Source organism: Chrysemys picta, chromosome 14 (genome assembly GCF_011386835.1).
Source record: "Chrysemys picta bellii isolate R12L10 chromosome 14, ASM1138683v2, whole genome shotgun sequence".
In the NCBI taxonomy this organism is placed as follows: Eukaryota; Metazoa; Chordata; order Testudines; family Emydidae; genus Chrysemys; species Chrysemys picta.
Genome location: NC_088804.1, coordinates 9,179,926 through 9,206,959, shown reverse-complemented (window position 1 = coordinate 9,206,959; position 27,034 = coordinate 9,179,926). Strand labels below are relative to the sequence as shown.

Sequence of the window (27,034 nt, the reverse complement as noted above, 5' to 3'; positions counted from 1 at the left end):
CTCTGTTATGTATAATATGACAAAATGATTGTTTTAATCCAGGATTCCTTCTGGGAGCCAGAAAAACCCAGAAGGATTGATTTAAAAAAAAAAAAAAAAAAAAGTATAGACTCTAAAGTCAGAAGCTTTTTAAATAGTGTGTGGCCCACTCTCTGGCTAAATATAAAACAAATTTTCTTGCCTGTGTTACAGAGAACATCTTCATAAACTGACTAAAAAATTCAGGATAAAATTTATTTTTGCTACTATTTTACTTTTTGTATTTTTCTTAGCTTGGAAAATTACAGTGAACTAGTCAGTTTAATCTTTTCTATTAACATGCTACCACCATTCTACATTAATTGCAAATGTAACATACAGAGGGTCTTTTCTTAAGACTTTTGTTAATCATGGAAACATTTCAAATTGGGTTTGAGGGTTTTTTTTAAGTTTTTGTTTTTTTGGGTTTTTTGTTAAGATGTTTTGTTTTGTTTTTTTAACAAAGCTTAAATCTTGAGCCATATTTCAACTTATATATATTCTATACCCATTACAGCCTTATTGGTTGGTACACAGGCAGGTTAATTGTTTTTATTTTGCTTTTAAAGATTTTTTTTTTTTCTTAGCAGCTTCACCAGATGCTGCCTTTTGTGTATGTGTGTGGATAGGTGGTAATCAATAGAATGGGACACATTGAAAGGTAATCTGGAAAGAAGAAATTAAGTGTGCACTTCCCCCTTCCCCCACTGCTTTGTGATGTTTGGAGAAGACTATAAAATACATAAATAATATTTATTTTGAAATCTTTGGTGTTTTACATGAGCTATTCAGTTCTTGTCTTGTTCACCCTGGAAGACTCTGGTCACTGGAGAAGTAGTGACTTATAGGAGACTGAAAAGTGATCAATAGAGGGAGGGGAAGGGACTCTTAGTCTCAGTTCAAGACTCTTATTTTTAATACCTAACTCCAGTGTTGAATAAACACTTGGGAGAAATAATATCTTTGTTAGATCTTTAATGCTGCAACCACCGCCTCTTTTAAATGTAGAAAGAGAGCAAGCTCATGAGATGGGACATCTTCTGAGATTCCCGAGAAGTCCTCCAGGAAAAAACAGAAGAGACTATGACTGATCATTTCAGGATTTAAAAAAAGGAGACGGAAGTGAACAGCAGGGTCCCTCAAGGTTCTCTGTTGGGACCTGTGCTGTCCATATTCATTAATTATCTGAAAATGGGCTGAATTGTGAAAAGGCAAAGTTCGCAGACAATACAAAATTATGACAGGTTGTTAAGCAGACAATGAGGAGTTACAGAAGGATGTTACAAAACTGGGTGAGTGGGTAACAGAATGGCTGATAAAATTCAATGTTAAGTACAAAGAAATGCACACTGGAAAAAATAATCCCAAACATAGGGGTACAATAATGTGTTCTAAATTAGCTGTTACCATCCACGAAAGAGCTCTTCGAGTCATCATGGCTAGTTCTCTGGAAACCTGCTCAATGCACGCAGTGGTTAAAAAGGCTAACAGCATATTAGGAGCTATTAGGAAAGATATAGATAAGATCGTAAATATCATAAATCCATAGGATGCCCACACCTTGAATACTGTGTCCAGTTGTGGTTGCCCCGTCTCAAAAAGGATAGAGTGGAAATGGAAAAGGTTCAGAGACGGGCAGCAAAGACGATCATGGGTATGGAATAGCTTCCATGTGAGAAGAGGCTATAAAGATTAGAGCTCTTAGAAAAGAGTTGAATGGGGGGTGGTGGGAAATATGATAGAGGTCTATAAATTCATGAGTGGTGTGAGCAAAGTGAATAGAGCGGTGATATTTATCCTTTCACACAATATAAAAACCGAGGTCAGCCAATGAAATTTAATAGGCAGCAGATTTAATACAAACAAGAGGAAGTACTTTTTCATACAACTAACCTATGGAACTCATTGCCAAGGGATGTTGTGATGGCCAGAAGTATAACTGGGTTCAGAAAGCACTGGATAAGTTCATGACAAATAGCTAATGATTGACCTATTAGCCAAGGTGATTGGGGTGACCCTAAACATCTGACTCCCAGAAGACGGGGTGGATCAGTCCATAATTGCCCTATTGCATGTACACACCCTGAAGCACTGGTACAGGCCACTGCTGGAGACAATATCCTGGGCCAGATGGACCAGGGTCTGACCCAGTATGGCAGCTGTTAAGTTCTTATGTTGAAACTTCTTCGGGTGGGGGAGAAACTCTTTCAGGCCTTGTCTTCTTTATACATCATATTAAATAAAATGGGCAGAAATCTAGTGGGGGTTTTTATAAACCATTTGCAGGCCACCTTTCATACAGCAGGAGTTTTTATTATTTGTATTACAATAGTATGTAGAGGCCCCAGCCAAGATCAGGGCTCCCCACTGCGGTAGCTTCTATATATAGCCATAGCAAGAGAGTCTGAGAGGGTCCCTGGCCTGAAGAGTTTACATAGACAAACACAGACAAAGGATGGGAGAAAAGAAGTCGTTATTGCCATTTTACAGATCGGGAACCGAGGCAGAGAGAGTTCAGGTGACTTGCCCAAGGCCACATAGGTAGTCTGTGGCAGAGCCCGCTCCTTAACAACAAGACCATCCTTCCTCTCAAGACATTTTAAGATATTCTCCTTGAATTAACAGGAGATCGAAATTCTTCTGATGTCCTTCTTCTGAGCCAGTAGTCAGTTTTCCTATTGTTTAAGAATGTAGTTGGTAATTATGCTCTATCCCATGCCCCCATTTTGTCACTTCAGTGTTTGTTTTGCAGGATTAAGACTGGAGGTTCTAGACATTACCTACATTCTGTGTTTAGGTAGCTGTCTGACGACTTACAGTGCAAACTTCTAACTGAGCCAGCACTGAATTTCTTTCAACAGTGTTATCAAAATGTTTCACACATCCAAAACTGTTTCAGCGTATTTTATGCATCCATAATACATTAGTCATACTACCTAACTGGGGAATTACCATTGTTATACTGTAGGTCATAGCGTGATTCACAGGGGTATGGCATGTATTTTTGTTGGTACAAATCCTTTCAACTCTCATTTTAAGTAGATTTCCTTGTAATAAAAGTAAAAGCTACATCAATAAGATACTGTTTTATTATTTTAAAATGTTACTACCGTACTAGTAGAAAAACCTCTCCTCTGGGTTTTAATACATGGACAGAATGTTGAGTGAAGCATTGTAGTTTTTTTCAGCTAGACAAGTTTTTAAAATAGTCCATTTAAAAAGAATAAATATTTAATCCACCCTCTTGCTCAAATTTCCAACCTCTAATATTTGGTACCCGAGGGAAAGATTATCCCAAACCCCCAATTGTTTTTCCTTCTTCAGTTGAATGTCAGCTGCAACTTATCACAATCTTTCTATGAACTTTTTTCTCCCTCACAGGAGTAAGTTCCTCTATTGCTGGCCAACTCTGAAACTTTCACATTTGTTTCTTAGTGTGTCTGCATCTCTCTTGCTCATAGGACTGGGGTTTGCTGTATTTCCTGTCACTGTTGTGCATTTCTGAAACATGGCTGTGTCCTTCTCTCTGCATCTCTTCAGGCAAGGGCTGAGCCAAAACACTTTCCCACTGCCCCATTGTGCTGGATGTGATTCATCCCTGCAGCTGCCATGAAACCTTCATGTTCCCATAATCCTTCCCACTTGTTAAAGGAACCTGATTCTAAAAATGTGTTTCTGTCATTTCAGCCTAACTCAAAAATATTTACTCAAAAGAGAAGCCAGCTTTTACCCCTTTGCTGTATCTGAAAGTTAGTTTTTTGGAAGCAGTGTCCTGTTTTATCAGGATTCGTGTTGAATAGCCTGGTAATGCTGGAGTGTGTCAACAGGAGAACTAGGTTAGCTTTTTAAACATTCTGTCACTCAGAGAGGACAATACCATCCAAATATTAAGTAACACTAGCACAAGAAGAAAAGCAATCCCTTCCTCCCAAGATAATGAGAGCCGTGAGGCCTAAATATTTGGTAAAACCTTTGGGAGAGAACAGTGACAGAACAGTCTCACACTTTTTAAAGTTACATTGCAAAACCTGACCTATGAGGAAAGGTTGAAAAAACTAGGCATGTTTAGTCTTGAGAAAATAAGACTGCAAGGGTACCTGTTAAGTCTTCAAATATGTTAAGGGTTGTTATAAAGAGGATGCAGTTGTTCTCCATGTCCACTGAAGGTAGCACAAGAAGTAATCAGATTAATCTATAGCAAGGGAAATTTAGGTTAGATGTTAGAAAGTGTTCTAACTATAAGGATAGGTAAGCACTGGAACAGGCTTCCAAGGGACATTGTGGTGTCCCCATAGTTGGATGTTTTTAAAAACACCTGTCAGGGATGGTCTAGGTATAGTAGGTGCTACCTCAGCGCAGGAGGGTGATGTTGCTGACCTCTTGAGGTCCCTTCCAGCCCTACATGTTAATTATTTATCCACACACGATATACACAGTCAGTGGTGATAGGACAAGATTTCCCCACACTGCCCCACCAATGAGTGTCAACCCTGACCTGGCAGAATATCAGTAAAACCAACTTAAAACAAGAAATAGGAATGACCACCATATGCACAAAACATTAGTCTCATACCCTCATCTTCCTCCTTTTACTTCTCTCTTGAATGCTGTCTTCTCTCCCTATCATGTCTAACATGAGGCCAGTTCCCTCAGCTCCTACTCACTCCTGACTTCAAGGGGATTACTCATGAGAAAGGTTTGAAGGATTTGTGAACTCTGCATAACCAGATGCCTGAGTCCATGTGCAGCTCCACTGATGGGATCGAGGTCCAGAATTGTAAGCGCTATGAGCAGGGTCTAAGTCTCTTCTTTCTGTTAACGCTAATGATACTGCTAACAGGGGATCCAGTTGTGATGGTGAATCCAATTGTGATATGGAAACTAAACCCTGATCTGCAGTGTTGGGATTTATGAATGTTGAGACCATGTCCTTGTAGAATCAGGGACTAGGAATTTTTTTTTTAAGAAATTAAATATAAGAAATTGATTAGCCAATTTTCATGGAATCTCTGAAACACGTCGCTCAGTTAGATAGAACATGCACATGGTTTGGCATAAAATTTGGTAATCACTCTTTTTGCAATCTACACTCTGAACACAGCTCAGCATCTATAATGGAAGTTAAACAGCTTTGTTCGTATCAGCCAAGATGTTTCTCTGCCCTGTTTTTCCTCCAATTTCAATAGTCTTCAGAGAAGAAATGTGAACTTCAATCAATTTTTCTTGTATTCTTATTTTTATATAAAAAGAATGTTCATTTTTAATGAGACCTAGCTCTCTGTCCCTGCTGCAAGGTCTTAAATGTAAGCAAACTAATGACTGACTGTGGAGACTTGCAGTTTAGTCTTGTCGATCTCCCACCGTTAGCTTGGCCTTCATTTTTGCTTGGGATTCCCCAATGTTCCAGCACCCTCTTAGAAAACTAAGTTCTCTAGCAAGGATTTAAAATATTTTACCTTCTCAATAGAACACCAGGTTAATGCAAATCCATTAACTTCTTGTATTCATTCAACATCCTTATGGCAGCTCAGACAGCCATGACATGAAAGCTATTGTTTTACTCAACAGTTTGGGAGGGGAAAATATTGGTAATACTTAACACCATTTCTGAGTGATGAGTGGGAACTGAAACAAAAAGTGATTTAGTGTCTGAAACTGCTTTTTCTTACGTCTTTATGTATCAATTTCTCATTAGCTTGGAGTAGTCTCAGCTTCATAAAAAGGGGAGGCTTTCTTTCCACCATGAGGCAATATTGTGGTTGGCTGTAACCAAATGTCTGAGGAGGTAAATCATTGATCCCTGGGCTGTATATTAGAGAAAACTAGATTGATGCAATTTCCAGCCAAGACCTTCACTAACATTCTCTCCAAGATCTTTTGTGACCTGGCCTCTTGGTAGGTTTGATATTCTCAATAGTGTCAGACATGAAGTATATATACACCTGTATGGGACCGCTACTGTAGTAGTTGCTTATTTTAGGCCCCCAGCTGGGGAAGCTTGTTGACAGCATAAAGGGGCCAATAAACTCCTGTCCATCAGGAGACCAGCACAACTTGGAAGCTGCACTGAGCAGGCCAAGATAGGAATAGATAGAAATAGTCATGGAATCTCCAGGATTGGAGGTTTTTAAGAACGTGCTAGGCAAACACCTATCAGGGATAGTCTGGATAATAATCAGTCCTTCCTTGCTGCAGGGGACTGGACTAGATGACCTGTTGAGGTCCTACATTTCTATGATGGCAGGTGGATGTGCTTTCTCAATCCATCCCTTGAATGGCCTCCGCCAACAAGATGCCACAGCTGTGGCTAAAAGCTGCTTCTCTCTCAGCTAAATGAATTATTCTTTAGCTCAAATGGTATTTTAGGATAGTCGTTTGTTTAGTGATAGGGGTCCCAGGAGGTTTGATTCCTTCTGCTGTCTGCAGTTCCTATATGTGCGTGACTACAGTTCATCATGTAGGCATGCAACAGGTGCTCTCTTATTTCTTTCTGTCGTAAAATGGAAAGTATCAAAGTGATGACAAAAGCATGAAAAGAATTTTCCAAACGTGACTCCTTAACTTTCAAATTACTGCTTCTCTAACTGCTTCTGATTCTCCTCCCTCCCCCTCCAAAATTTCTTGAACCTTTCCCAAATTTGGCCTTAAAAATTCTCTTTTGTTCTCAGGTCACATTTGAAATTTGAACCAGAGAGACCATTTCTCTTTCATTTCAGAGCGTGTGAGTGAAAGGGAAACTGCTTCCAACTTTAACTATCCATAGGCAACTTCCTCTTCATAATATAGCCTAATTAATCAACTCTGGTATTTCCAAACATAAGAAAAGTCTCTTTTGGCCTTTTAAAGGCTTCAGTTTGTTCTGATTTGTAAACCTTCTGTTTCATTAACCCATTTTCTTTTTGATACCGGTGCAACCCCACTGTGCACTGGTGGGATTCCCCCACTCTGCGCAAAAAAAAAAACAAAAAAAAAACCACCTCAGAGAGGAATTTGGTCTACAATCTTGGGGTTGCCTTGAATGCAGGCTAGTGGGTTTTGGCATGATTTTCAAGCACTGCAGTTTAAGTATAATAGTTGTTGTTGTTAAGTGTTTAATTATTGCAGTCTAACGTTTATCTGTGGCACTTGGAAAGTGTACCCCTTCTCTCTTTTTTTTGTTTTTCAGTGAAATTGAGCAACATTGCAAGGCTCACTACATTTTACTTAAATCCTCCCCAGAAAGCTTTACTGGTTTAACTATGCCAGTATAATTAAACTGGCAAGCCTTCCTAGTTTAGAGACAGTTTTATTTATAAAAATGCGTATACTGTACTGGTATACCTTATGCTGGTTCTCTGACTAGCATGAGCAATTCTGATATATTCCCTTATATAAAACAAAACTGCATCTACACTTCTTATTAACATTTATTGTATTGTGGTAGTTCCTAGGATCAGGACCCCATTGTGCTAGGTACTATACACACACAAACAGCAAGATTGTCCCTTTCACAATGAACTTACAGTCCAAGTATATGACGAGAGACAACAGGTGCAGACAGACAGTATTGGTCAGCATGATAGGCAGTGGTCTCTGCACACCAACAGCCTACCTGTTAAGTATGTGTGTGTTTTTGTTAGCATCATGGGAAATGAGAATTCTGAGGAGGGATTTGAGGGTGAAATGAGTGAACTTTGCAGATGTTTATGGGGAGTGCCTCCCAAGCATGTAGGGCAGCATGGGAGAAAGTACAAAGGTATTTGAAAATGTAACAAGTGGGCAGTAGACTGGCATCATTGGCTGATTGCAAGCAAGCATTGAAAGCCTGATAACGAATGAGAGATGATAGGGTGGGGGAATTGGCTGTGTGGAGCCTTGAAAGTGAGTACAAGCAGTTTGATGCAATAGAGAAGGGGGAGCCAGTGGTGAGATTTAAAGAAAGGGGTGAATATATGGAGATATACCTATCTCATAGAACTGGAAGGGACCCGAAGAGGTCATTGAGTCCAGCCCCCTGCCTTCACTAGCAGGACCAAGTACTGATTTTGCCCCAGATCCCTAAGTGGTCCCTTCAAGGATGGAACTCACAACCCTGGGTTTAGCAGGCCAATGCTCAAACCACTGAGCTATCTTCCCTCCTCTAATGACATAGCTGAAGCAACAGGTTATGAAATTGCCCTTTTGCAGCAGTGTTCTGAGCACTATAGCCTGATCCAACAAAGTATTTGAGCACCTGTGCTCAGCATCTTGCAGGATCAAAGCCCCAATTGCACAAATTTGGATATAGCTTTAAGGAACCTAAAGATAATGGATTTAGGGATTTTCTTTCCCTTCTCAATCCTTAATTAAATATACCGGAGTTGACTATAATCCATTAAGTAACTCCACTGACTTCATTGAGTTTAAGATTGAATTTAAATGGTCTTTAAAAACTTTCAACATATACAGTTTAAAGAGACAAGGTGGGTGAGGTAATATATTTTATTGGTGAGAGAAGCTTGAAAGCTTTCTGATATCCTGGGACCAACATGGTACCGCTACGCTACATACATCATGTATAATTGACATTCCTGTTCTGTTAGGATTAAGGTGACACAATCCTTTTTGAAACTGATGGGCAACTGCTACTTAAAACTATTAGTCCAGTTTGGGGAAGAGAGAGGGGGTTGAGAAGTGAAGTTGGCATGTTAATGACCATAAAAACAGATCTGTGCTTAGTTCTGAGCATATTGACCTTTTTAGGATCCATTGGTAATGGTTGAATTTCAGTTTTTGTATTGTAATGTGATTACAGTAGAACCTCAGAGTTACGAACACCTTGGGAATAGAGGTTGTTCATAACACTGAACAAAAAGTTGTGGTTGTTCTTTCAGCTTACAACTGAACATTGACAATACAGCTTTGAAACTTTACTATGCAGAAGAAAAATGCTACTTTTAACCATCTTAATTTAAATGAAACCAGGACAGAAACCATTTTCTTACTGTATCAAATCTTTTTAAAACTTTCCCTTTATTTTTTAGTAGTTTGTTTTACACAGTATTGTGCTGTACTGTATTTGCCTTTTTTGTCTCTGCTGCTTCCTGATTGCATAGTTCTGGTTCCCGGTGTGTGGTTGGTTGACTGGACAGTTCGTAACTCTGGGTTCATAACTCTGGGGTTCTACTGTACAAGTCATCCTGTACAGCTGATAACAGGGCAGTGATGAATAGCACGTTATACTAATTTCCAACAGAGAAGACAGTTTTGAGATTGGAGGAACAGGCCAAAATGTAATAGTTATTTGCAAGGGTTTGAACTCAAGTAGGTTTTTAAAAAATGTGTCTAATGATTATATGCTTTTTTTTATATATTACATGAAGCAGTATTAAATTTATACTCTGATTTTAAACATTGTGCTATTATGAGACATTTAGCATGAATGTCACATTTACTTTTCATGTCTGTAGAAATTACTTTCTCAGACATATTGGGATGTTGATAATTTTAGTCAAGGTATTTTAATTAATGGGACATAATTCATCTGAAAATATGTCGTAAAGAAATTTCTTTATGTTCTTACAAATATTTTAAACTAAAGAGAATTTTTAAAATCCATTTTTGTTTTAGTTTTTTATTTTTTCTTGACATATGCAATGGAAAATCAGTGAAGTCAATTTTACTTTCAGGTTCTTAGTGCTGCAAAGTTTGGGTTGTAAACAGTTTAGGTAGGGGTCTTTAAGTATTTTTATTTGTTTTTGTTTTAATTGTGGAAACATTTCTGTTGGCTTCCTGTCTTATAAAGAATTTGTTTGTTTATTTATTGTTTGTTAAACAAAGCTTACATTTTGGTCCAAATTTGACCATGATCCTTTAGTTTTAGTTCTCTCACTTTCTTTAGCCTTATATCAGGGTTTTTTCCTTTTTAGGGTAATAATTCAACTGTTGCTTAAATGAGTTTTCAGTTCTAAGGGGATTTGTTTTATTTTCATACAAACTCTCAATTGGTGAGTTGTCCAAATTTGGACAAGAACAAAACCAATAGTTTTTTCTAATTGCAAACTTTTTTTTTTTCTATTTTCTATGGCAGAACTGCACTCAACTGGGTTTGGGAAAACCAGTGAAGTCCTCTTTACTACAGTGCTGTAGTTTGGTATCTGCTCTTGGAAGCCCTTGTCCATCTTCCCTTTCTGACTTGATGGTCTGTACAGCATACCTCTAGAATGAATTCCTGTCTGTACTTTACTTCCTTTATGTTAGACTTTTTGACATTTTTATCTTTCACGGCCATGTGCACTTCAGAATGTGTGTACTTCCTTGTATGCAGGGGAGATAGTGTTGCATTATGTCTCCAGGATAGATCACTCTTGTATGCCATTCCAGTCATTTGAATCCACGTCTCCATTGCCAAACAAGTCAGTTGTATTTATGTAATAAAACTGCTTGTGCCTTCTATTTGTTCCCCTTTTTTGTCTCTACCGCTCTGAGATGTTTCAAAGTAGTTTTAATTGTTCTTTTGTCTCTTGGTTCCACCCTGTGTTTGTCCCTAAAGTTCCAATTTATTACTCTATGTTCAGTCCTCCTTTTATTTTCAGCAGCAAAATTGACTTAGTCGGAATGGCCACCCTCAGCTTGATACTGAAGTCGTTGTTCATAGTAGCCTTGCAAAACTTGTAATGAAAATCTACTAGACCAGGCACAAAGTCTACTCCATTACCCATTACTATGACAGAGGTTAAAAAACAAACAAACAGTCTTTCATGCCCTTTAAAACAAATACTTCATTTACTTGTCAATTTACTTTCCTTGGGAAAGTGGAATTTTACAAGACTGGTTTATAGACTGCTCAGTTTACAATTACATATCTAACTGTTTGTCGTTTTGGTTTGATTCTGCTCATGGCTTGAAATTGCACTTCCTAATTGCAAATGATCTTGATACACAGAGGAGCGCAGCCCTACCCAGCAACACGGTGACAGGAAGTAGAACAACATTTGCAGAAGTTTCATTCTGGCTGACCAACTTATATTGGGCAGAGTGAGGCCTTTTTGTCAATGGTACTCTTTTGTGTCATGTTTAGCTATTTCACGCAGAGATTGGTGCTTCCCTTCCCCTCTCAGCAACCAGTAATTTGGGAGAGGGGAAAGTTCCCCACCCCATGTTCTGTTTCAGATTCCCAAGGTTGTGAAAGCAGAGTTCCCTGTTTGGTATGTTTAGACTCCTTAGGGGCCCCTAAGGGGATCAGCTTTTGCTGATAGGGTTAGTCCTAAGGCTACTAGGTGTGGTTCACTTTTGGAGCCCTGAGTAGCATGTCTTTTTTTTTTTTTTTCAGATAAGCACAGCACAATCTCTTGCCCGGAGCTGGGAATTCTGCATTTCCTCAGCCATCAGGAAAACCACCTCCTTTCTTGGAAACGTATCTTCCAAGTGAATCATTCTTTCCAAATCACATATGTGCGCTGTGGCTCGACCCAAACCTGGGGTCACTGCTGAAGGTGCAGCTATTGAAAACAATGGAGCAGCATAATTCACTGAGTATGATAAAAGCCCATATGGTGCTACTTTTAGTGTATAACTGCTTCAGTGCCCTAAGGCGGTACAGTCCATTTCTGTTACCCTGTTCCATTAGGGAGCCCAACTGTTCTGGAAACAGTTTACTTCACTGTTTTGGATACAGTTCCAGCAATGTCCTTGCGGCTTCTCTGTCCCACACAACTGTTTGCCAGGTTGTGCATAAGTAATGACTCTGCACTAATACATATGCTATATTTGACAGGTCTGTGGTAAGGTGGGGTTTAAATATACTTCTCTCACTCTCCCCATTCATTAGCTCCCCAGCACATAGATTATTGGTCTTAATTCATTGGTTAGCATCACTCCAGCACTAGAAGTGCACCTGCTCTTGTTTTTATTGATTGTCCTAAACAGTCTCTCTATGAGGGGGGAGATGCTTTTTGTCAACACCTTTTTATTTAAAAACAGTGGGATGGGATGGATGTATATTACAATAAATAAATAAAGCAACCTGGGCCTTATATATAAACATTGCACCCTTTTCATCCTAAAGCCTGCAAGAAGAGGAAAGAACATTTGGAGTGAATGTAGGGAGAACTCCATGAGGTTTATCTCATAGTTGCCACCGCTTATAGGTGCTTATAGGAGAGGGTTTGTGTGGCTCACCCCCCAAATCGCAGTGTCTGTTTTCCTCGCATCTCCTACCTCCAATCCTGAAGATCTGTAATTCGGCCCCCTTGTGCCTGTGCATTATGATACAGTCTTTAATTATAAAAAGAACAGGAGTACTTGTGGCACCTTAGAGACTAACAAATTTATTAGAGCATAAGCTTTCGTGGACTACAGCCCACTTCTTCGGATGCAGTCCACGAAAGCTTATGCTTAATAAATTTGTTAGTCTCTAAGGTGCCACAAGTGCTCCTGTTCTTTATGCGGATACAGACTAACATGGCTGCTACTCTGAAACCAGTCTGTAATTATATTACTAACTTCTGAGTGCTTGACTTTGCGACCGTAGTCTTTTAACATGATTGTCATTGGCTGCCCTTTCCCAAGGGAAACAGGCACAATGCAATAAGACTTAATGTTTCTCACCGCTGTGTTAATATTTTCCTAGCAGAAATGCACTCTGGGTTGGCGTGAAGCTGGGCATGTAGAGCGCATCACACAGTGTATGCAGAGGGAGGGAGGGGACGGAGTGTGATGCTGTGACTGATTTAGGCCACTTTTTATATCCACTTTCATGTGGCTCCTCTAAAGACTGCAGGGAAAGTTTCTCAAAAATAGACAGGACCGTGGGTTTTTAAGGTTTCATCTGGAAGACCCAAAACATCAAATCACTTGGTGCTCGATGTCGGCTGAGCAAAGTGAGATCTTACTCTCAGCTCGATGGCATTTCTGTGTCCGTAACACAGGGCATTTTGAATGCCACATCCAATTTCAAATTTTTAAGGAATGTTCTAGACATCAATGGGCAGATCCCTGGGGGGGGAGGATGGGGAAATGGAGGACACACAGAGCCCCTTGCATTTGTTAGTAGTCCCAACGGCTTCACCTCCATAATGGTCTCTGGAGGAAAGAACCAGTTGATAACTGCCGTTAACACCTTGCAGCATAAAAATACCACTATCTCAGTTCTGTCTATTCTCCCAGTACAGTTCAGATGGTTGAGTCTCTGAGTGGCCTATCTCCCAGACCGGAAGACCAGAAATAAGGGGCTGGCACACAACTCCAGGCATATGGGGGTTGGCGGAGGGGGGGATTGGGAATAGTAGTGTGGGGGAGAATGACATGAAGCTCTTGCCTTGGAGTGAAGGGGGGCACACTGAACCTCTGACACCATGGTGTGTGTGCACCTCCCTGACATCAGGGAGGAGGTGTCCAGGGGCAGGGACTTCCTGAAATAGAGAGGGGTAGGAGGGTGGGCACACATGGAGTTTGTGGGGGGAGGTGGAGGGATGCAGGGAGTCCCTGGGGGGTGCAATGTGTTTGACCTCCAGAAGCAACGCATTGTGTGACACTCTAGCCCAGGGATCGGCAGCCTTTGGCGCATGGCCCCCCCAGGGTAAGTACCCTGGTGGGCCAGGCCGGTTTGTTTACCTACCATGTCCGCAGGTTCGGCCAATAGCGGCTCACACTGGCCGCAGTTCGCCGCTCCAGGCCAATGGTGGCTGCGGGAAGCGGCGGCGCGGGCCGAGGGATGTGCTGGAGCGGCGAACCGCGGCCAGTGGGAGCTGCTATCGGCCGAACCTGTGGACGCGGCAGGTAAACAAACTGGCCCACCGGGGTGCTTATCCTGGGGGACCACGTGCCAAAGGTTGCTGATCCCTGCTCTAGCCTAAAAGGTTATGGGCTGTTTCTGCCAGTATTTCAACATGGGCTTCCACATGTTGAGTTGTTTCAAACTTGCCCAGTTTGCACACCAGCACTACTTGCACACCAAATTCCCAGGCATTTCAGTGGAAGTTCTGAGTGCTGGATGTGCCACAGATACCTGATACCTGATGCCTGGATGGCGTTAGTTTGTATCTTCAAATGAATTGTTTACTTCGCTATTGAAGGAGGAACTTCAAGACTTGCTTATTACTCAACAAATTTATTGAAACATGATTGACTTCCATTTTTCTTTCTTTTTTCCCCCCAGATGTGCTTCCGAATGACGATGCGTATTTTAATTGATGATGTCGGAAGCTAAATCTACAATTCCCCATTCATTCCAGCTTGTTAGCAACACATAAAATGCAAAGACCACAATTCAGGATCACAAAAACATTGCTCTTACATCTTTCTAGATGATTGTAGTTGCTCTGATTGTGTTCTATGCTAGCAGAAGCCTTCTCCAAGGTTTACTGCTGACTCTAGAGCAGCACATCCCCTGCATACTGGGAACTTTGGGTGCTAGCAACATGGGCAACTCCTGTGTTTGTCGAGATGATAGTGGTGTGGAAGACAACGTAGAATCCCAGAATCAGCAAACACAGAATAGTAGAGTACCAGTACCTGAAGCAAGAAGCCATCCAAGGGACCCTGTAAGGCCACCCAGGAGGGGGCGAGGGCCACATGAACCAAGAAGGAAAAAACAGAATGTGGATGGACTAGTGCTTGACACGCTGGCAGTAATACGGACACTGGTAGATAAGTAAGTACCTCCGAAAGGATCACTCAATATTAATGAAAACTGTTCCATTGAAAACTTTGGTGCTAAAGATTAAAGAGATCTCTTACTCAGAAACCACCAAGAGCATGCATGAAATTAATATTTTTAAAATAAGAGGGAAGGTTGTTTGGTCTCCAAAGATCAATTGCATTGGAAGAATTTTGTTTACTTGCTTGTATATACTTCAATCTGGAAATGGCTAAACAAAACTATAGAGAGACGGCTTTCATCTTCATTAGATATGTGTACTCTTCCAGGTTGCAAATCTAATTTCTTATTCTTAAAGCCAGCACACTATAATTGCTCATATGGTGAGCCAAGTGCTGCACTTATTGCATGCTCAGAGCACCCATTGTGGTGGTTTTGGATACACAAGGATCACAGGATCTGTCCTTGTTTTTGATGGTTATGCTGTTGCTTTCCATAAATATTTAAAAGGGCCTCTAAAGTGTTTGTTTATCATTATTTGGATTGGATAAAAGCATGGATTGGAGAGACCAAAACAGGAGGAAACTATTACCGATGTCAATTGCACTTTATACTAAATAGCTTTGGTCTGAGCTTAAACTGGATAAATCTCAAGATAATGAGCTTTGATTCATGCGTCTGCATGGGCACTCTGGAATGCGCCTGCTGGAGGAGTCAGTCTGCCTTTCTGCTGAAGGGTGCTGTAAATGGGCATGTGAGGTCCGATTTGCCTTGACATTTATATATTTTTTTTCTAAAAACATGAAAAGGACACCTTCAGCTGGAATTTTCCCTACTAGTATTACAAGCAACACCTCTGATGTGTTATAAATGAAAGCTGTTGAAATGTATATTTTTCTCATCTCCTCTCTCTTCCCCACCCCCGTTTATTTACTTTATGAATTTGACACCACCTTATGGTTACTTAACTCGGTGTGGGTCTTTCCCTCAGCAGCATGGGAAAGAAGAATACGTACAAAAACAGAAAAATATGATTATAAACTGTGGTTTACAGAAGGACTCTGGGGTAGGTGTAGTAAATATTGGGGGGGGGTTGTTTTGTTGGAGTGCTGACTCCCTTGTTTTCTGTTGATAAATTGTGTTAATAGCTAAAAAATACATTTATATTTATTTATAAATGGAGATATCCCATCTTCTAGAACGGACCTTGAAAGGTCATCGAGTCCAGCCCCCTGCCTTCACTAGCAGGACCAAGTACTGATTTTGCCCCAGATCCCTAAGTGGCCCCCTCAAGGATTGAACTCGCAACCCTGGGTTTAACAGGCCAGTGCTCAAACCACTGAGCTATCCCTCCCCCCTTTCTTAATGTTGTTTTCCATATAATTAATTGCTGTAGTTCCCTCAAAGATGTCATGTAATCATGAATGATGGGGAACTGTCCATAAGAAAATCATTTAGGTACCATATCTGTGGAAAAGTTGGAGAACCTCAGACTAGACTTCAAGCTGATAGTGTGCCTTTAAGACCAAAAGAAACATTTCCACTGGACTTAAAAAAAAAAAAAAAAAAAAAGGCAGTGGAATGGAAGGTTTTGTAGAACACGCGACTGCAGAAACAGAAACTTTCCCCTGTGATGTCTCCAACTCAGAACTTTAGTTTTATTTGAGAAGCTAAACGTGAAACTTAGAGGAAACAGTGAAGTTGGCCACTCTCTGTCCAAGTTGAGAAAAGAGGAACAAGTGTAAGCTAAACAGCATAAACAATAGAGGTGGATCTGAACCATGCCCACCTGGGAACCAGATGCAAGCAAGCTTTCTTTGTTCAGAAATAGTCAGATGCTCTCTGAGTTAATGTAGATTTAAAAAAAAAATCTACATTAGTTTTTAATTATGTGGTTTTAGTAACATATTTCAGGATATTTGTTTTCTAAAAAATTAGCTTCACGGCATTCTTTTCAAAATCCACTGTCCTGAAAAGTAATTTAAGTCCATTTAAATGGACTATTTAATTATTCCACATATGATTTATCCTTTATATCATGATCCACAATGGACATTCTTTTGCAGATTTTTAACATTAGCTTTTGAAATAAAATCCAACATTCTCTCCAAAAAACACTGTAAGAAACTGTGTTTTTTGTTTTGTTTTTGTTTTTTTGGGGGGGGTACCTCCGGTCTATACAAGAATGGAGAATTAAAAAGCGCAGTGGTGGAAGGTGGTGTTGCGCAAATGAAGTAGTAAACAAAAATATGTTGATTTTCCTTTTCATCCCAAACACGGGGAAGGATGTATGGTGGAGGGAACAATGTTTGGAAAATTAAAATGATGTCTACTACAGACAAGGAAGAGTAAAATGAAAATGCTAGAAATGTGTTTTTACTGTTAATGTAAATTGAAAGAACATCATGGAAGGAAAGGCCCGCTTCCTCTGCCGGTTGCTCTGAGCATCTCCACTGTGTGAAAACGACACAGTAACAGACTTCCAGAGAATATATACGGTACATGCTCATAAAAAAGCATTGTGCTGCAGGGAGGACAGGGAGGAAAAGTGTCCATGGGGCCCTCATATGAAGAACTAAGTATAAAGGAATGGAATACAAAGACAATGGGCAAGCAGTTGCACATAGTGAGAGAACTAATGGCACTAAAATGACTTGATTTATATATTTTCTGAAGTTTATACATTCTCTTCTTGTGCCTTGTAAACTAGCCCAGAAAACTGAATCAGAACACCTGCAGAGCCAAATAACCTCTTTTTTTCCCATCATTTACTTCTGCATTTTATTTCTCTGAGCCGTCTATCTTTATATCTTTTCTCTTGAGGTTAATTCAGATTTCAACGTAGTTCCACCTTTTCCGTTAGTGATTATTATCTTTCTTTTCAATCTGGTTTTAAGGTTTTATGTGTAGCAGCTTGTTCAGATTTGCTTCAAAATACTTTAATATCATGTTAATTTTTTTTTGGTAACCTAGATTTTAAACTTAAAAACGTTCAACAGGAAATACAGCCTCTTCTTGTAAGAAAAAGACCAATTTCACCATTCGTTTTTATTTGGAAACCTAATGCTGTTAAATTTTATGCTGCAATTCTTCATAGGTAATTTAAACCGCCTTCTGTGATTTTTAAGGTGTGCTAGCTGCACCCTTTTTAATCAGTCTTTTTATATTTTTATTTTTAATCCAACTGTATTTAATGTCAGTTCACACAAATATGGTAGATGAGACTACATTAAATTATAGAGATTGCTGAAGCCCAGGACTGGCAGTGAGGAATTCCTTAGTCTAAAACTGGCATTGCCACAGATTCCCTCTTTAGCCTTGAACAAGTAACGTCTGTGAAGCACTCAGGCGATGAGAATTGCTGTAGAAGTACTAAGTATTGTTGTTGAGCTGTAGTTTTACTCTGTTACATAGGTACAGCCCCCATTGTGTGAGGAGTACAGATGAGTAAAATTTGCCATGGGACATAGCTGTTGGGGTGTAGAATAAAGTTGGGATCTCAACAGCAATCCCTCTGATGCCTCGTTAATAACATTTTGTCCTTGAGTCCTCATTTTTATCTAATCTTTGTTTTAGGGCATTGAAAATGCATCTTGTTACTTTATTTTCTTGAGCAAAACTCCCTTGTAGGACACTTAATTCCATCCTTAACTTCTAATGTAACCTTTCACCCTTTCATAACTCTTTCCACTATTGCATGAACAACTCCTCATTCTTCACCTGCTAGTTCTAAATCTCCTCTGATAAATCCTGTGCTGCTTCCCTGGAACAGATGAATCAGAGGCAGAATTTGAGCTTTCCCTGTTTTCATTGCCTTACTTTCTTTCCCATGAGTCCTAAGTTTTCTTTTACCATTTGTTTACAATATTCCAGTATCTTGTATTGTTAGACTTTCCATCTCGCTTCTATTTCTACTTCTAAGTTGTTCTGTATTTCTTACGATTTCACTAGCTGAACACTTGCTAGATTTTGGGGGAGGAAGGAGAAGGGAAGGTGGGGTTAAATATGTTCAGTTTGTTCTCACAAGATCCCTCTGACAGGCCTATTTTCTGCTGCCCTTGATAATACACTGAAGTTTGTAGAGACACTGTGGATTGTTTGACACACACACCTACACCTACCTGTTTTTGTTGTTGTTTTTGTTTTGTAGAGATTTTCGGGGGGGGGAGGAGGAGGACATCCATTTAATCTTCTTCAATGTCTCTTTCTCTCACAGTCTATTCTTCATTGTGTTTGTGCCCTCTGAAGTACAGTATCTCTTACTACATGTTTTCAGGAACACTTTACAATGTGTAGTATATTAAACTTTAGGGGCTCTAGATCTTAAACATGCAGATGTAGATCACTGTATATTTTGTTTATCAGCTATTCTGGAAATGCAAAAGTTAACTTTGAGCCAGAATACAAGTCAATACACATTTCTATTTCAGATCCAAATAGAGCATTAGAGGTTTGCAGTCTGTGTAACTTTTTTTCATAGAGATGACTCCAGTACACATCTGTTCACTGATCTTTATTTTAAGTATTTGGTGGTGATGGTGGTACAGCAACTTTGACCAATGTAATATTTGTCTTTCAGTGACCAGGAACCTCCTTATTCAATGATAACATTACATGAAATGGCAGAAACAGGTATTAACGCATTTTGTTCAGTATTTTGGTTGCAATTGCCAGAGGCAGAGAAATATCTTCCTTCTAAAGAGAAACATATGGCTGCATTACATGTTATATCCAGTAATTCTAGCAATTTGTGTTCATTATTGAAATACTGACTGTACTTCATAATTTCACTGAGCTCATCGTATTAGTGGAAGATGCACTTTCTAATTGTGTTAAATTTACTAAATGAACTGTGCAAAATCAGCCAGCTGACAGCTATAAACTCAATTAACAGGCTTTCTACAATGAGGTACACAGGACTTTTGTGAAGGGATGGAATTTATCCACATACAGGAAGTGGGTTGCCACACTTCCAGCCCCTGTGCTTGGATAGTGACTGCAACCCTTCCCCTCACGTAGGGGTTAGTGCAGATCTAGTAGCAGCAATCCCAGATCTAGTGGCTGTGTCCTCACCCTGTCCCTAAACACACTCTAGATGCTGAGCTGTGCTGGCACAGAGTCTGTTCCTGTCGCTTAGTATGCAACGTCCTCTGCAAGATTGCACCACATTAGACCTGGTACTACATTCCTTGTGGATCCAAAACACCCAGCGTGCCTGAGGGCATGTCTACACATACACTTGCTGCATGGTAAGCTTGTGTATAAATCTGCGTATCTCAAAGCACACTAGGGAGCTTTTTGTGTGCATCAGCAGGATCCAAGTGGACAGTCACTATGTGGCACATTGGTTCACACCCTAGCATGCGGTGCAGTAAGTGTATGTGTGAGCATGGCTTTAGTTTGTAGACAAGTCTTTAAGAAAATACTGAACCTGTTCAGACAGTGGTCATTAAACTTTGATTGGTGAGCAAAATATGTCCTCAAGGCAACATGCAGATACCACTAAAACTTTACCAAGGCACTGACTGGAACTCCTGCATGGTCCATACACACTTGCCCTTAGTTTTTTCAAAGCCTCTCTTATCTCCTTTTAGTCATTTGGTCATTTTCAGATAAAACCCATCATCTTCTATATTTTCTTTGCTTCTGGGAAAAATTATAGGCCCATCCCTTATTTCTTGCATACCCAAATCTTCCATTGACAATATTCTTGTTACTTTATCTTGAACATCTAGATTGATGCATTTTTTGTAAGTAATTCTTTAAATTTATGTAGTATTTACCTTTGCTTACTTGTAAATGGAAATCTTGGTTCGTATATATGAATTGGTGAGAATTTCTGAAAATGCTTTTCATAAACACCAATGGAAAGTCAACATCAGAATTGACTTATGCTCCCTGCAGTCCCATTGATGTCAATGGGATTTCACAGGGAGTAAGCAGTGCTGAATCTGGTCTGAAGCAGGGCAGTACGTGTAAATGCTTGTTTAACAGCAGGAGTGGGCATTGCTCACTTAACTCCCAGAACCAATTCGTATGTAACAAATCAAGAGCCAGGTGCTCGCAATTGGCAGAATTGTTTCCCTGAACATTTTAAAATGTTCTGTCTAGCATTACCCTGGCAATTGTAGAAATTTATGTTCTCTCCAAAATAAAAGCCTTCAGCATATTACAAATTAAAATTCCATAGATCTACAATGTGTATGGTTAACTGCACCTTTAATAATACCCATTAAAATCTGACATTCAGATGAGTTCAGTAGGGTCACTTTTTTTTTTTTAAATGCTACTGAAGTGTGATTTATTTATATATATAATATATATAAGACCAGCATGTTTTGAACACTTCTATTTCAATTTTAAATAGCAGTACCGTTTTCTGAGAGTTGCTTCTGTTTTGTGGTTGACAGATGAAGGCTGGCTGGAAGTTGTCCAATCTTTAATTAGAGTTATTCCATTAGAAGATCCATTGGGGCCAGCTGTTATAACATTACTACTGGATGAGTGTCCACTGCCAACAAAAGTAAGTTAAATAATGCATGTGTTCTGTGGCCAAAGTTCAGTCTGGTGTGGTTGCCACTCCCATGGAAGTCTCTGGGCTGCTTTCACCAGTGATGTAAACTGTGTCCTGAGTGTCAGTTGGCTAAAAACAGATGTTACTTATAAAGTAGGGTCACTTTCAAGGATCTGGCATTCAATGGGCTATTTTATGGTAGAAGTGTTTCAGGAAAAAAATGGTGAGAAGAGAGTGAAAAATAGTTTGTGCTTGGAGGGAGAGGAGGGAGGTTTCTTTTGTTAGTTGCTTTTGCCACTATGCTCTCCTTCTGCCCTCTTGGTGTATTACTCCTTGGACATGCCCAGTGAAGGCCAAATCAGTGCAAATTCAGCTGCTTTACCACCTACTCTTCATGTTTTAAACCAGCACTTCTTTGTGTCCGTGTTGAATTCCTCCTAACTTATCTATGTATAAGACAGAACACTTTTTTTCTCTTTAGCTTACACATTTTAGCCATAAATGGATCAGTATTGTAACTTTAAAAAAAAGCTTTTGTTTGCTGCATACTGACTGTTGGATCTCTTTACTTAAAGTAAGATTAAAATGAATGGCCAGGTGTGTGTTCACAACTGGATACATTGTATTTTACTACAAATAGAAGTCAGTCGTTTAGCTTTTTGCATTTTAAAAACTGAAATGAAATGATGTTATTGGGTCCCAATCCCGTGAGGTACTCAGCATCCGCAGATCCCATCGAATGTAGTGGGAGTACAGGGCACACACTGCCAAATCACGTGAGGTGCTATGTTATTTTAAAGGCCTTTTAAATCTCTGTTTTGGCATGAACTCTTTCTGACACTGGCATTGCTGCAACTTCCATTAGTATTACACTTGTTACTGTGCCAACTTTAATTTTTACTGTACATTGCCACAAAGTGAGAGATTGGGAAGTTTCTAATTCATTGGCTCTTAAATAAAATTATAAACTGAGTAGTTGATGGCTCAAGAGTTGATCACATACTGTAACGGCATAAGGAGCCTCTTTCTTCTGTGGTTAGTGGTTCCAGTCTGCCTCAGTTAGTAGTGAGAAAGTCAACACCATGAGTCTGCCAGGTAGACTGAAATAAGACGTGATCTCAGCCAGTTCCAGATTTAAAAACAAACCTACCGTTACAGTTGGCACTAAACAGCCCTTTTGTTGTTGCTCTCAAAGGAGAGGCCGAGTATTAACACCAAATCTTTCAAATGTGGGTACTAGATGTTAAGCACCTAAATTAGTGGCTTGGTTTTTCAGAGGTATAAAATGCCCCAGTTTCCAATGACTTGCTCAGTACTTCTAAATGGTCTGGTTTTCAAGGGCATTAGTTTTTAGGCATCTAATTTTGAAAAGGCTGGCCTAAGTGAGACATAGCTTATTCTCTATCTTCTCACCCTTGAGAAACCCCTCAGTCACCTACGTTCAGGTTCGTGTGCACGGGGGGAAGCTTGCAGTGCTGTTGTCCAGCCTTTACCTGTTCTGGATAAATTGAAGACTTTTGCAGGGTTGTCAAGTCAGTATTCCCAACTTTTGGAAAGCTACAGTTTTCCATAGAGAGTCAACCTAAAGCCACACTAGCTTTTTGATGTTTAACTTCAATCTTTCTTTATTTGTTTATACTTGCGTTGGCAATTCTGTGGAATAGAGTCTAAAAAAAGAAGAAAAAAGTCAAAACAGTTAATGTTAGTACAGTTGCAAGCAACCTCTATTCCCGAGGTGTTTGTAACTCAGAAAAAAAGTTATGGTTGTGTGACGACTTGGATCACAGAAACCCCCTTGGGGCTGCCAACTGATGTGCCAAGACTATTTCTGTCCCTGCCAGCCTGGGACTCCAGCACCCTGTCTTGTTGAGCCAGACACGCCAGCCTGCTCTAACACAGACCCAGAGTCTGAACCACGTGCCCCAAAGTTGCAGACGTAACTGAAAGCAGCTCACAGAAGTGTTCCTGTCTTTAACACTCAGATGCCCAACTCCCAATGGAGTCTAAACAGAAATAAATCTGTTTTACTCTATATAAAGCGTATACAGGGTAAATTCATAAATTGTTCGCCCTCTATAGCAGAGAGAGAGAGAGGCACAGCTGTTTGCCTCCCCTGCCCCCAGGTATTAATACATACTCTGAGTTAATTAATAAGTAAAAAGTGATTTATTAAATACAGAAAGTAGGATTTAAGTGGTTCCAAGTAGTAACAGACAGAACAAAGTGAATTACCAAGTAAAATAAAATAGAACACGCAAGTCTATGTCTAAGAAAACTGAATACAGATATAACCTCACCAGTTCCAGTAAGCTTCCTTTTACAGACTAGTCTCCTGCTAGTTTGGGTCCAGCAATCGCTCACACCCCCTGTAATTACTGTCCTTTGCTCCAGTTTCTTTCAGGTATCCTTGGGGGTGGAGAGGCTATCTCTTTAGCCAGCTGAAGACCAAATGGAGGGGTCTCCCAGGGGTTTAAGTAGACTTTCTCTTGTGGGTGGAGACCCCCTCCTCTCTCCTATGCAAAGTCCAGCTCCAAGATGGAGTTTTGGAGTCATATGGGCAAGCCACATGTCCATGCATGGCTCAGTTTTTACCAGCCAAGCCACATTCCTGGGAAGGCTCAGATGTGGATTGGCATCTTCAAGTTCATTGTTGCCTTAAGTGGTTTTTGATTGGGCACTTAATTTGCACTTTTCTCAAGAAGCTGACCAAATGCTCTGCTAGGCTAGTTAAAATCAAGCCAGTACACAGCCAATATTCATAACTTCGAATACAAAAATGACACATGGATACAAATAGGATGAATTTATTCAGTAGATCATAACCTTTACATAGATATGTTACATAGCATATGTAGCCTAAAACATATTCCAGTTATGTCACATATACATTCATAAGCATATTCCATAAAGCCTTGTGGGGGGCACCATCACAGGTTGTTCTTTCAAAAGTTTACAACTGAACATTGACTTAATACAGCTTTGAAACTTTACTATGCAGACGAAAAATGCTGCTTTAACCATCTTAATTTAAATGAAAGAAACAATCAGTTTCCTTACCTTGTCAAATCTTTTTTTTTTAAAACTTTCCCTTTATTTTTTTAGTAGTTTACATTTAACACAGTACTTTACTGTATTTGCACTTTTTTTGTCTCTGCTGTGGCCTGATTGCGCGCTTCTGGTCCCAAATGAGCTCTGTGGTTGACCAGTCAGTTTGTAACTTTGAGGTTCTACTGTAGTTTCACTAAGATTGACTAAAGGCCATGTCTGAGAATGTCATCCTCATTCTAAGTTTAGTTGTACTTTTTCATCTCAAGTCCCTTCCTCAATCATTGCTGGTTATTCTTTCTTTCTTTTCTATGCTCTTTGCGTGTTGTCAGCCCTATCTAGTAGTTCTGTTTGCGGCTGTTCTTTTGGGAACACAATTACATTTCCCTGTAACCTCCATCAAAGATCAGATTTTTTGCATGTTGCACTGGTTTAAATCTGGATCAGAATCTGACCCAAAAAGCATATAAACATCAAACTTTATAAACTCAGTTACACTAATCTTGTCCAAATGCCCTGCTGATAACTTCAGTGTGGAGAGTTGTTTTTGTTTTAATTAAATGTTGGGCTTAGTTTTGAAGCTGGGGTCTGAATCAGCTCAACTGAAACTTTCCTAAAAGCACGGGGATAGAGGGATTGAGATGAATCTGGAGTTGCAGTTTGGATCCATTTGTGGAACAATTTTTGTACTGAATTTGGAATTACACTGGTGTAACTCCAGTGAAATTGGTGGGAGTTACTCTAGATTTACTCCGAATTTAATCCTATATTAATAGCCAGAGGAAACGAAGGCTCAACATAGGTTTCTGCTAGTCTTTCATTCTTGTTTAAAAGACTAGCACAGTGAGTATAAGCAGGATATGCCATGAGAGAGAGAGAGATGGTGTGGTTTTAGAGTCAGCAACAGCATAGTTTTGTAAAGTGGACTCGGGCTATCTCCATTTTTGTTATGCTCAAATCATTTTTTTACTGTATTTTCAATTTTATAATACAATCAACTTTTTTTTAAATAGCATCAGGATATTTGGAACAGATTAAACCACTTTGGTGGCAGTCCTCCCTGTTTTCTGCCATCTATCTTACTGATCCATTGAAGTTAAGGAAACGTTAATATTTCTCATACAGTTGGCAACACATCACTTTTGAGCAATCGGACATACTGTGGCTCATTTGGCAGTAACCAATGAATTAATGTAACTCTTTAAGATAAATTAAACTTCTGGTCTGCTTTAAAACAGATAAACTATCACTTGGCATCTATAATATTATCCTGTCAGCATTGATATTGAAGCAGAGTCATTGAGTTGTATTGAATGACTGAGTGGAAAACAATGTGTTCCGTAATTCCTATAGTGTTAAATAGCATTCTGTCTTTGTTTTAGGATGCATTGCAGAAATTAACTGAAATATTAAATTTAAATGGAGCGGTTGCCTGCCAGGATTCCTGTCACCCTGCCAAACATCGTAACACAACTGCAGTACTGGGCTGTTTGGCTGAGAAACTAGCAGGTAAGCAGAAGGAGCAGTCTGAAAGCTTAACTTTGGGTTTTCTGTAGTGTCACAGCATAGCAACGTTCAGAGCTGACTTTGTAGAACTGATGTCACGTTTTGGAACAAGGAGAGATCTTGTCTCCCAGCTCGGACCAAATCTCCATATTGATAAGGCTTAATTTCAGTAACCAGCAAACAGCTTGGCTCTGAACTTGGATTTTACTACACTGAACTCCCTAAATATTTGATTTACCAAATAAAACCTCAATCCACACGTGTATATATTTCAAGTATTTGCAAAGTAAGATTTCCTGACACACAGCCTTGATGATGCAATTACCAATGCTAACGTTTTTACAGGCCTAACCTGGGTGGATGAGAGAATTTCTGGGAACACATTAGCCAGTAGGCAAGATGATAAAGGACCAATTATTCTTATTAAAGAGAATGCATGGAAGGATGATGGATGTTCTTTCCGCTGTCATTCCACAGACAAATGTTGTTCTGTTGTAGTTACCCGAAGCAAATGCTCTTTAGCTACATTATTTATTTAAAAGGACACTGAGAATTTACTTTTTTAAAAGTGACTTTTGTTTTTATGGGTCTCTTTATTCTCCACTTATTTATAATGCCCTGCCTGAAGCTGAAAGTGACGTTTCCATTCCCTTCTGATTGTTGCCCCATTTGGCAACTATAATTTTTTCTTTCTAGGGGTGCTTGAAATTAACATGTCCTTTTAAAATTCCTAGTTTGTGCCCCACTGTTGATATGAGCAGAGTTTTAAAAATAGCATTTAATTATTGCTTCAGAGACCGCACTAAAGAGCATAAAACATTTTTGTGTAGGTCCTACGCGAATAGTGACTTTTGATGTAGATATTTGAAATAACGACAATTCCTCCTCCTTGCCACCTCTCGATACCATAGGTCAAAATAAGACCCTATGTTAGTTGACCGTTTCCATTTGGTTAGGTGAGAGCAGATGCTTCTCTAGAAATCCAGGCAGTGATGGGGTCAATGCTGTTTTATAATAGTGCTTTTGTGTGTGTACCAATTTGTCACAGTTCATGGATTTTATGAAGCAGAATGCCCTTCCTTCTACCACACTACCTTAAGCAGATCGCGTTCCTGGGCATTTTTAATTGGTCGGTTGCCACAATGCCAATCGCAGATTGGGTGACTAGGCATCAAGCTGGCAGTACTTGATCCTGTGGGCATTACTCATTTTGTGCCAGTGATTGAGGGAGCCGATCTTTTTAACCTTGATTTATTAATACAAAATGTCCGAGAAACTACCTGCTTTACATAAATATACATTGGGGACTGTTTTCAAAAATATGTAGGCACAAGTGTTATCAGATATCAAGGTGACAGGTGTCTTTATAGTAATACTGAAGATAATTACAACTA

General features: G+C 39.7%; 1 protein-coding gene across 4 annotated transcripts in view; it reads left to right on the top strand.

The window, feature by feature from the left end:
- Nucleotides 1–27,034, top strand: part of RSPRY1 (ring finger and SPRY domain containing 1) — a 53,736-nt gene that overhangs the window by 2,998 nt on the left and 23,704 nt on the right. The window contains exons 2-7 of one of the 4 annotated variants that reach the window (XM_042841568.2): nucleotides 10,067–10,177; nucleotides 11,309–11,511; nucleotides 14,135–14,629; nucleotides 19,155–19,207; nucleotides 20,986–21,098; nucleotides 25,517–25,643. In XM_042841568.2, coding sequence (XP_042697502.1) covers nucleotides 14,283–14,629; nucleotides 19,155–19,207; nucleotides 20,986–21,098; nucleotides 25,517–25,643 — 640 coding nt within the window. In that variant the 5' untranslated portion in view covers nucleotides 10,067–10,177; nucleotides 11,309–11,511; nucleotides 14,135–14,282. The remainder of the gene's footprint in view (nucleotides 1–10,066; nucleotides 10,178–11,308; nucleotides 11,512–14,134; nucleotides 14,630–19,154; nucleotides 19,208–20,985; nucleotides 21,099–25,516; nucleotides 25,644–27,034) is intronic. The other 3 variants (XM_008178693.4, XM_042841579.2, XM_005307045.4) reach the window with 3 other exon arrangements.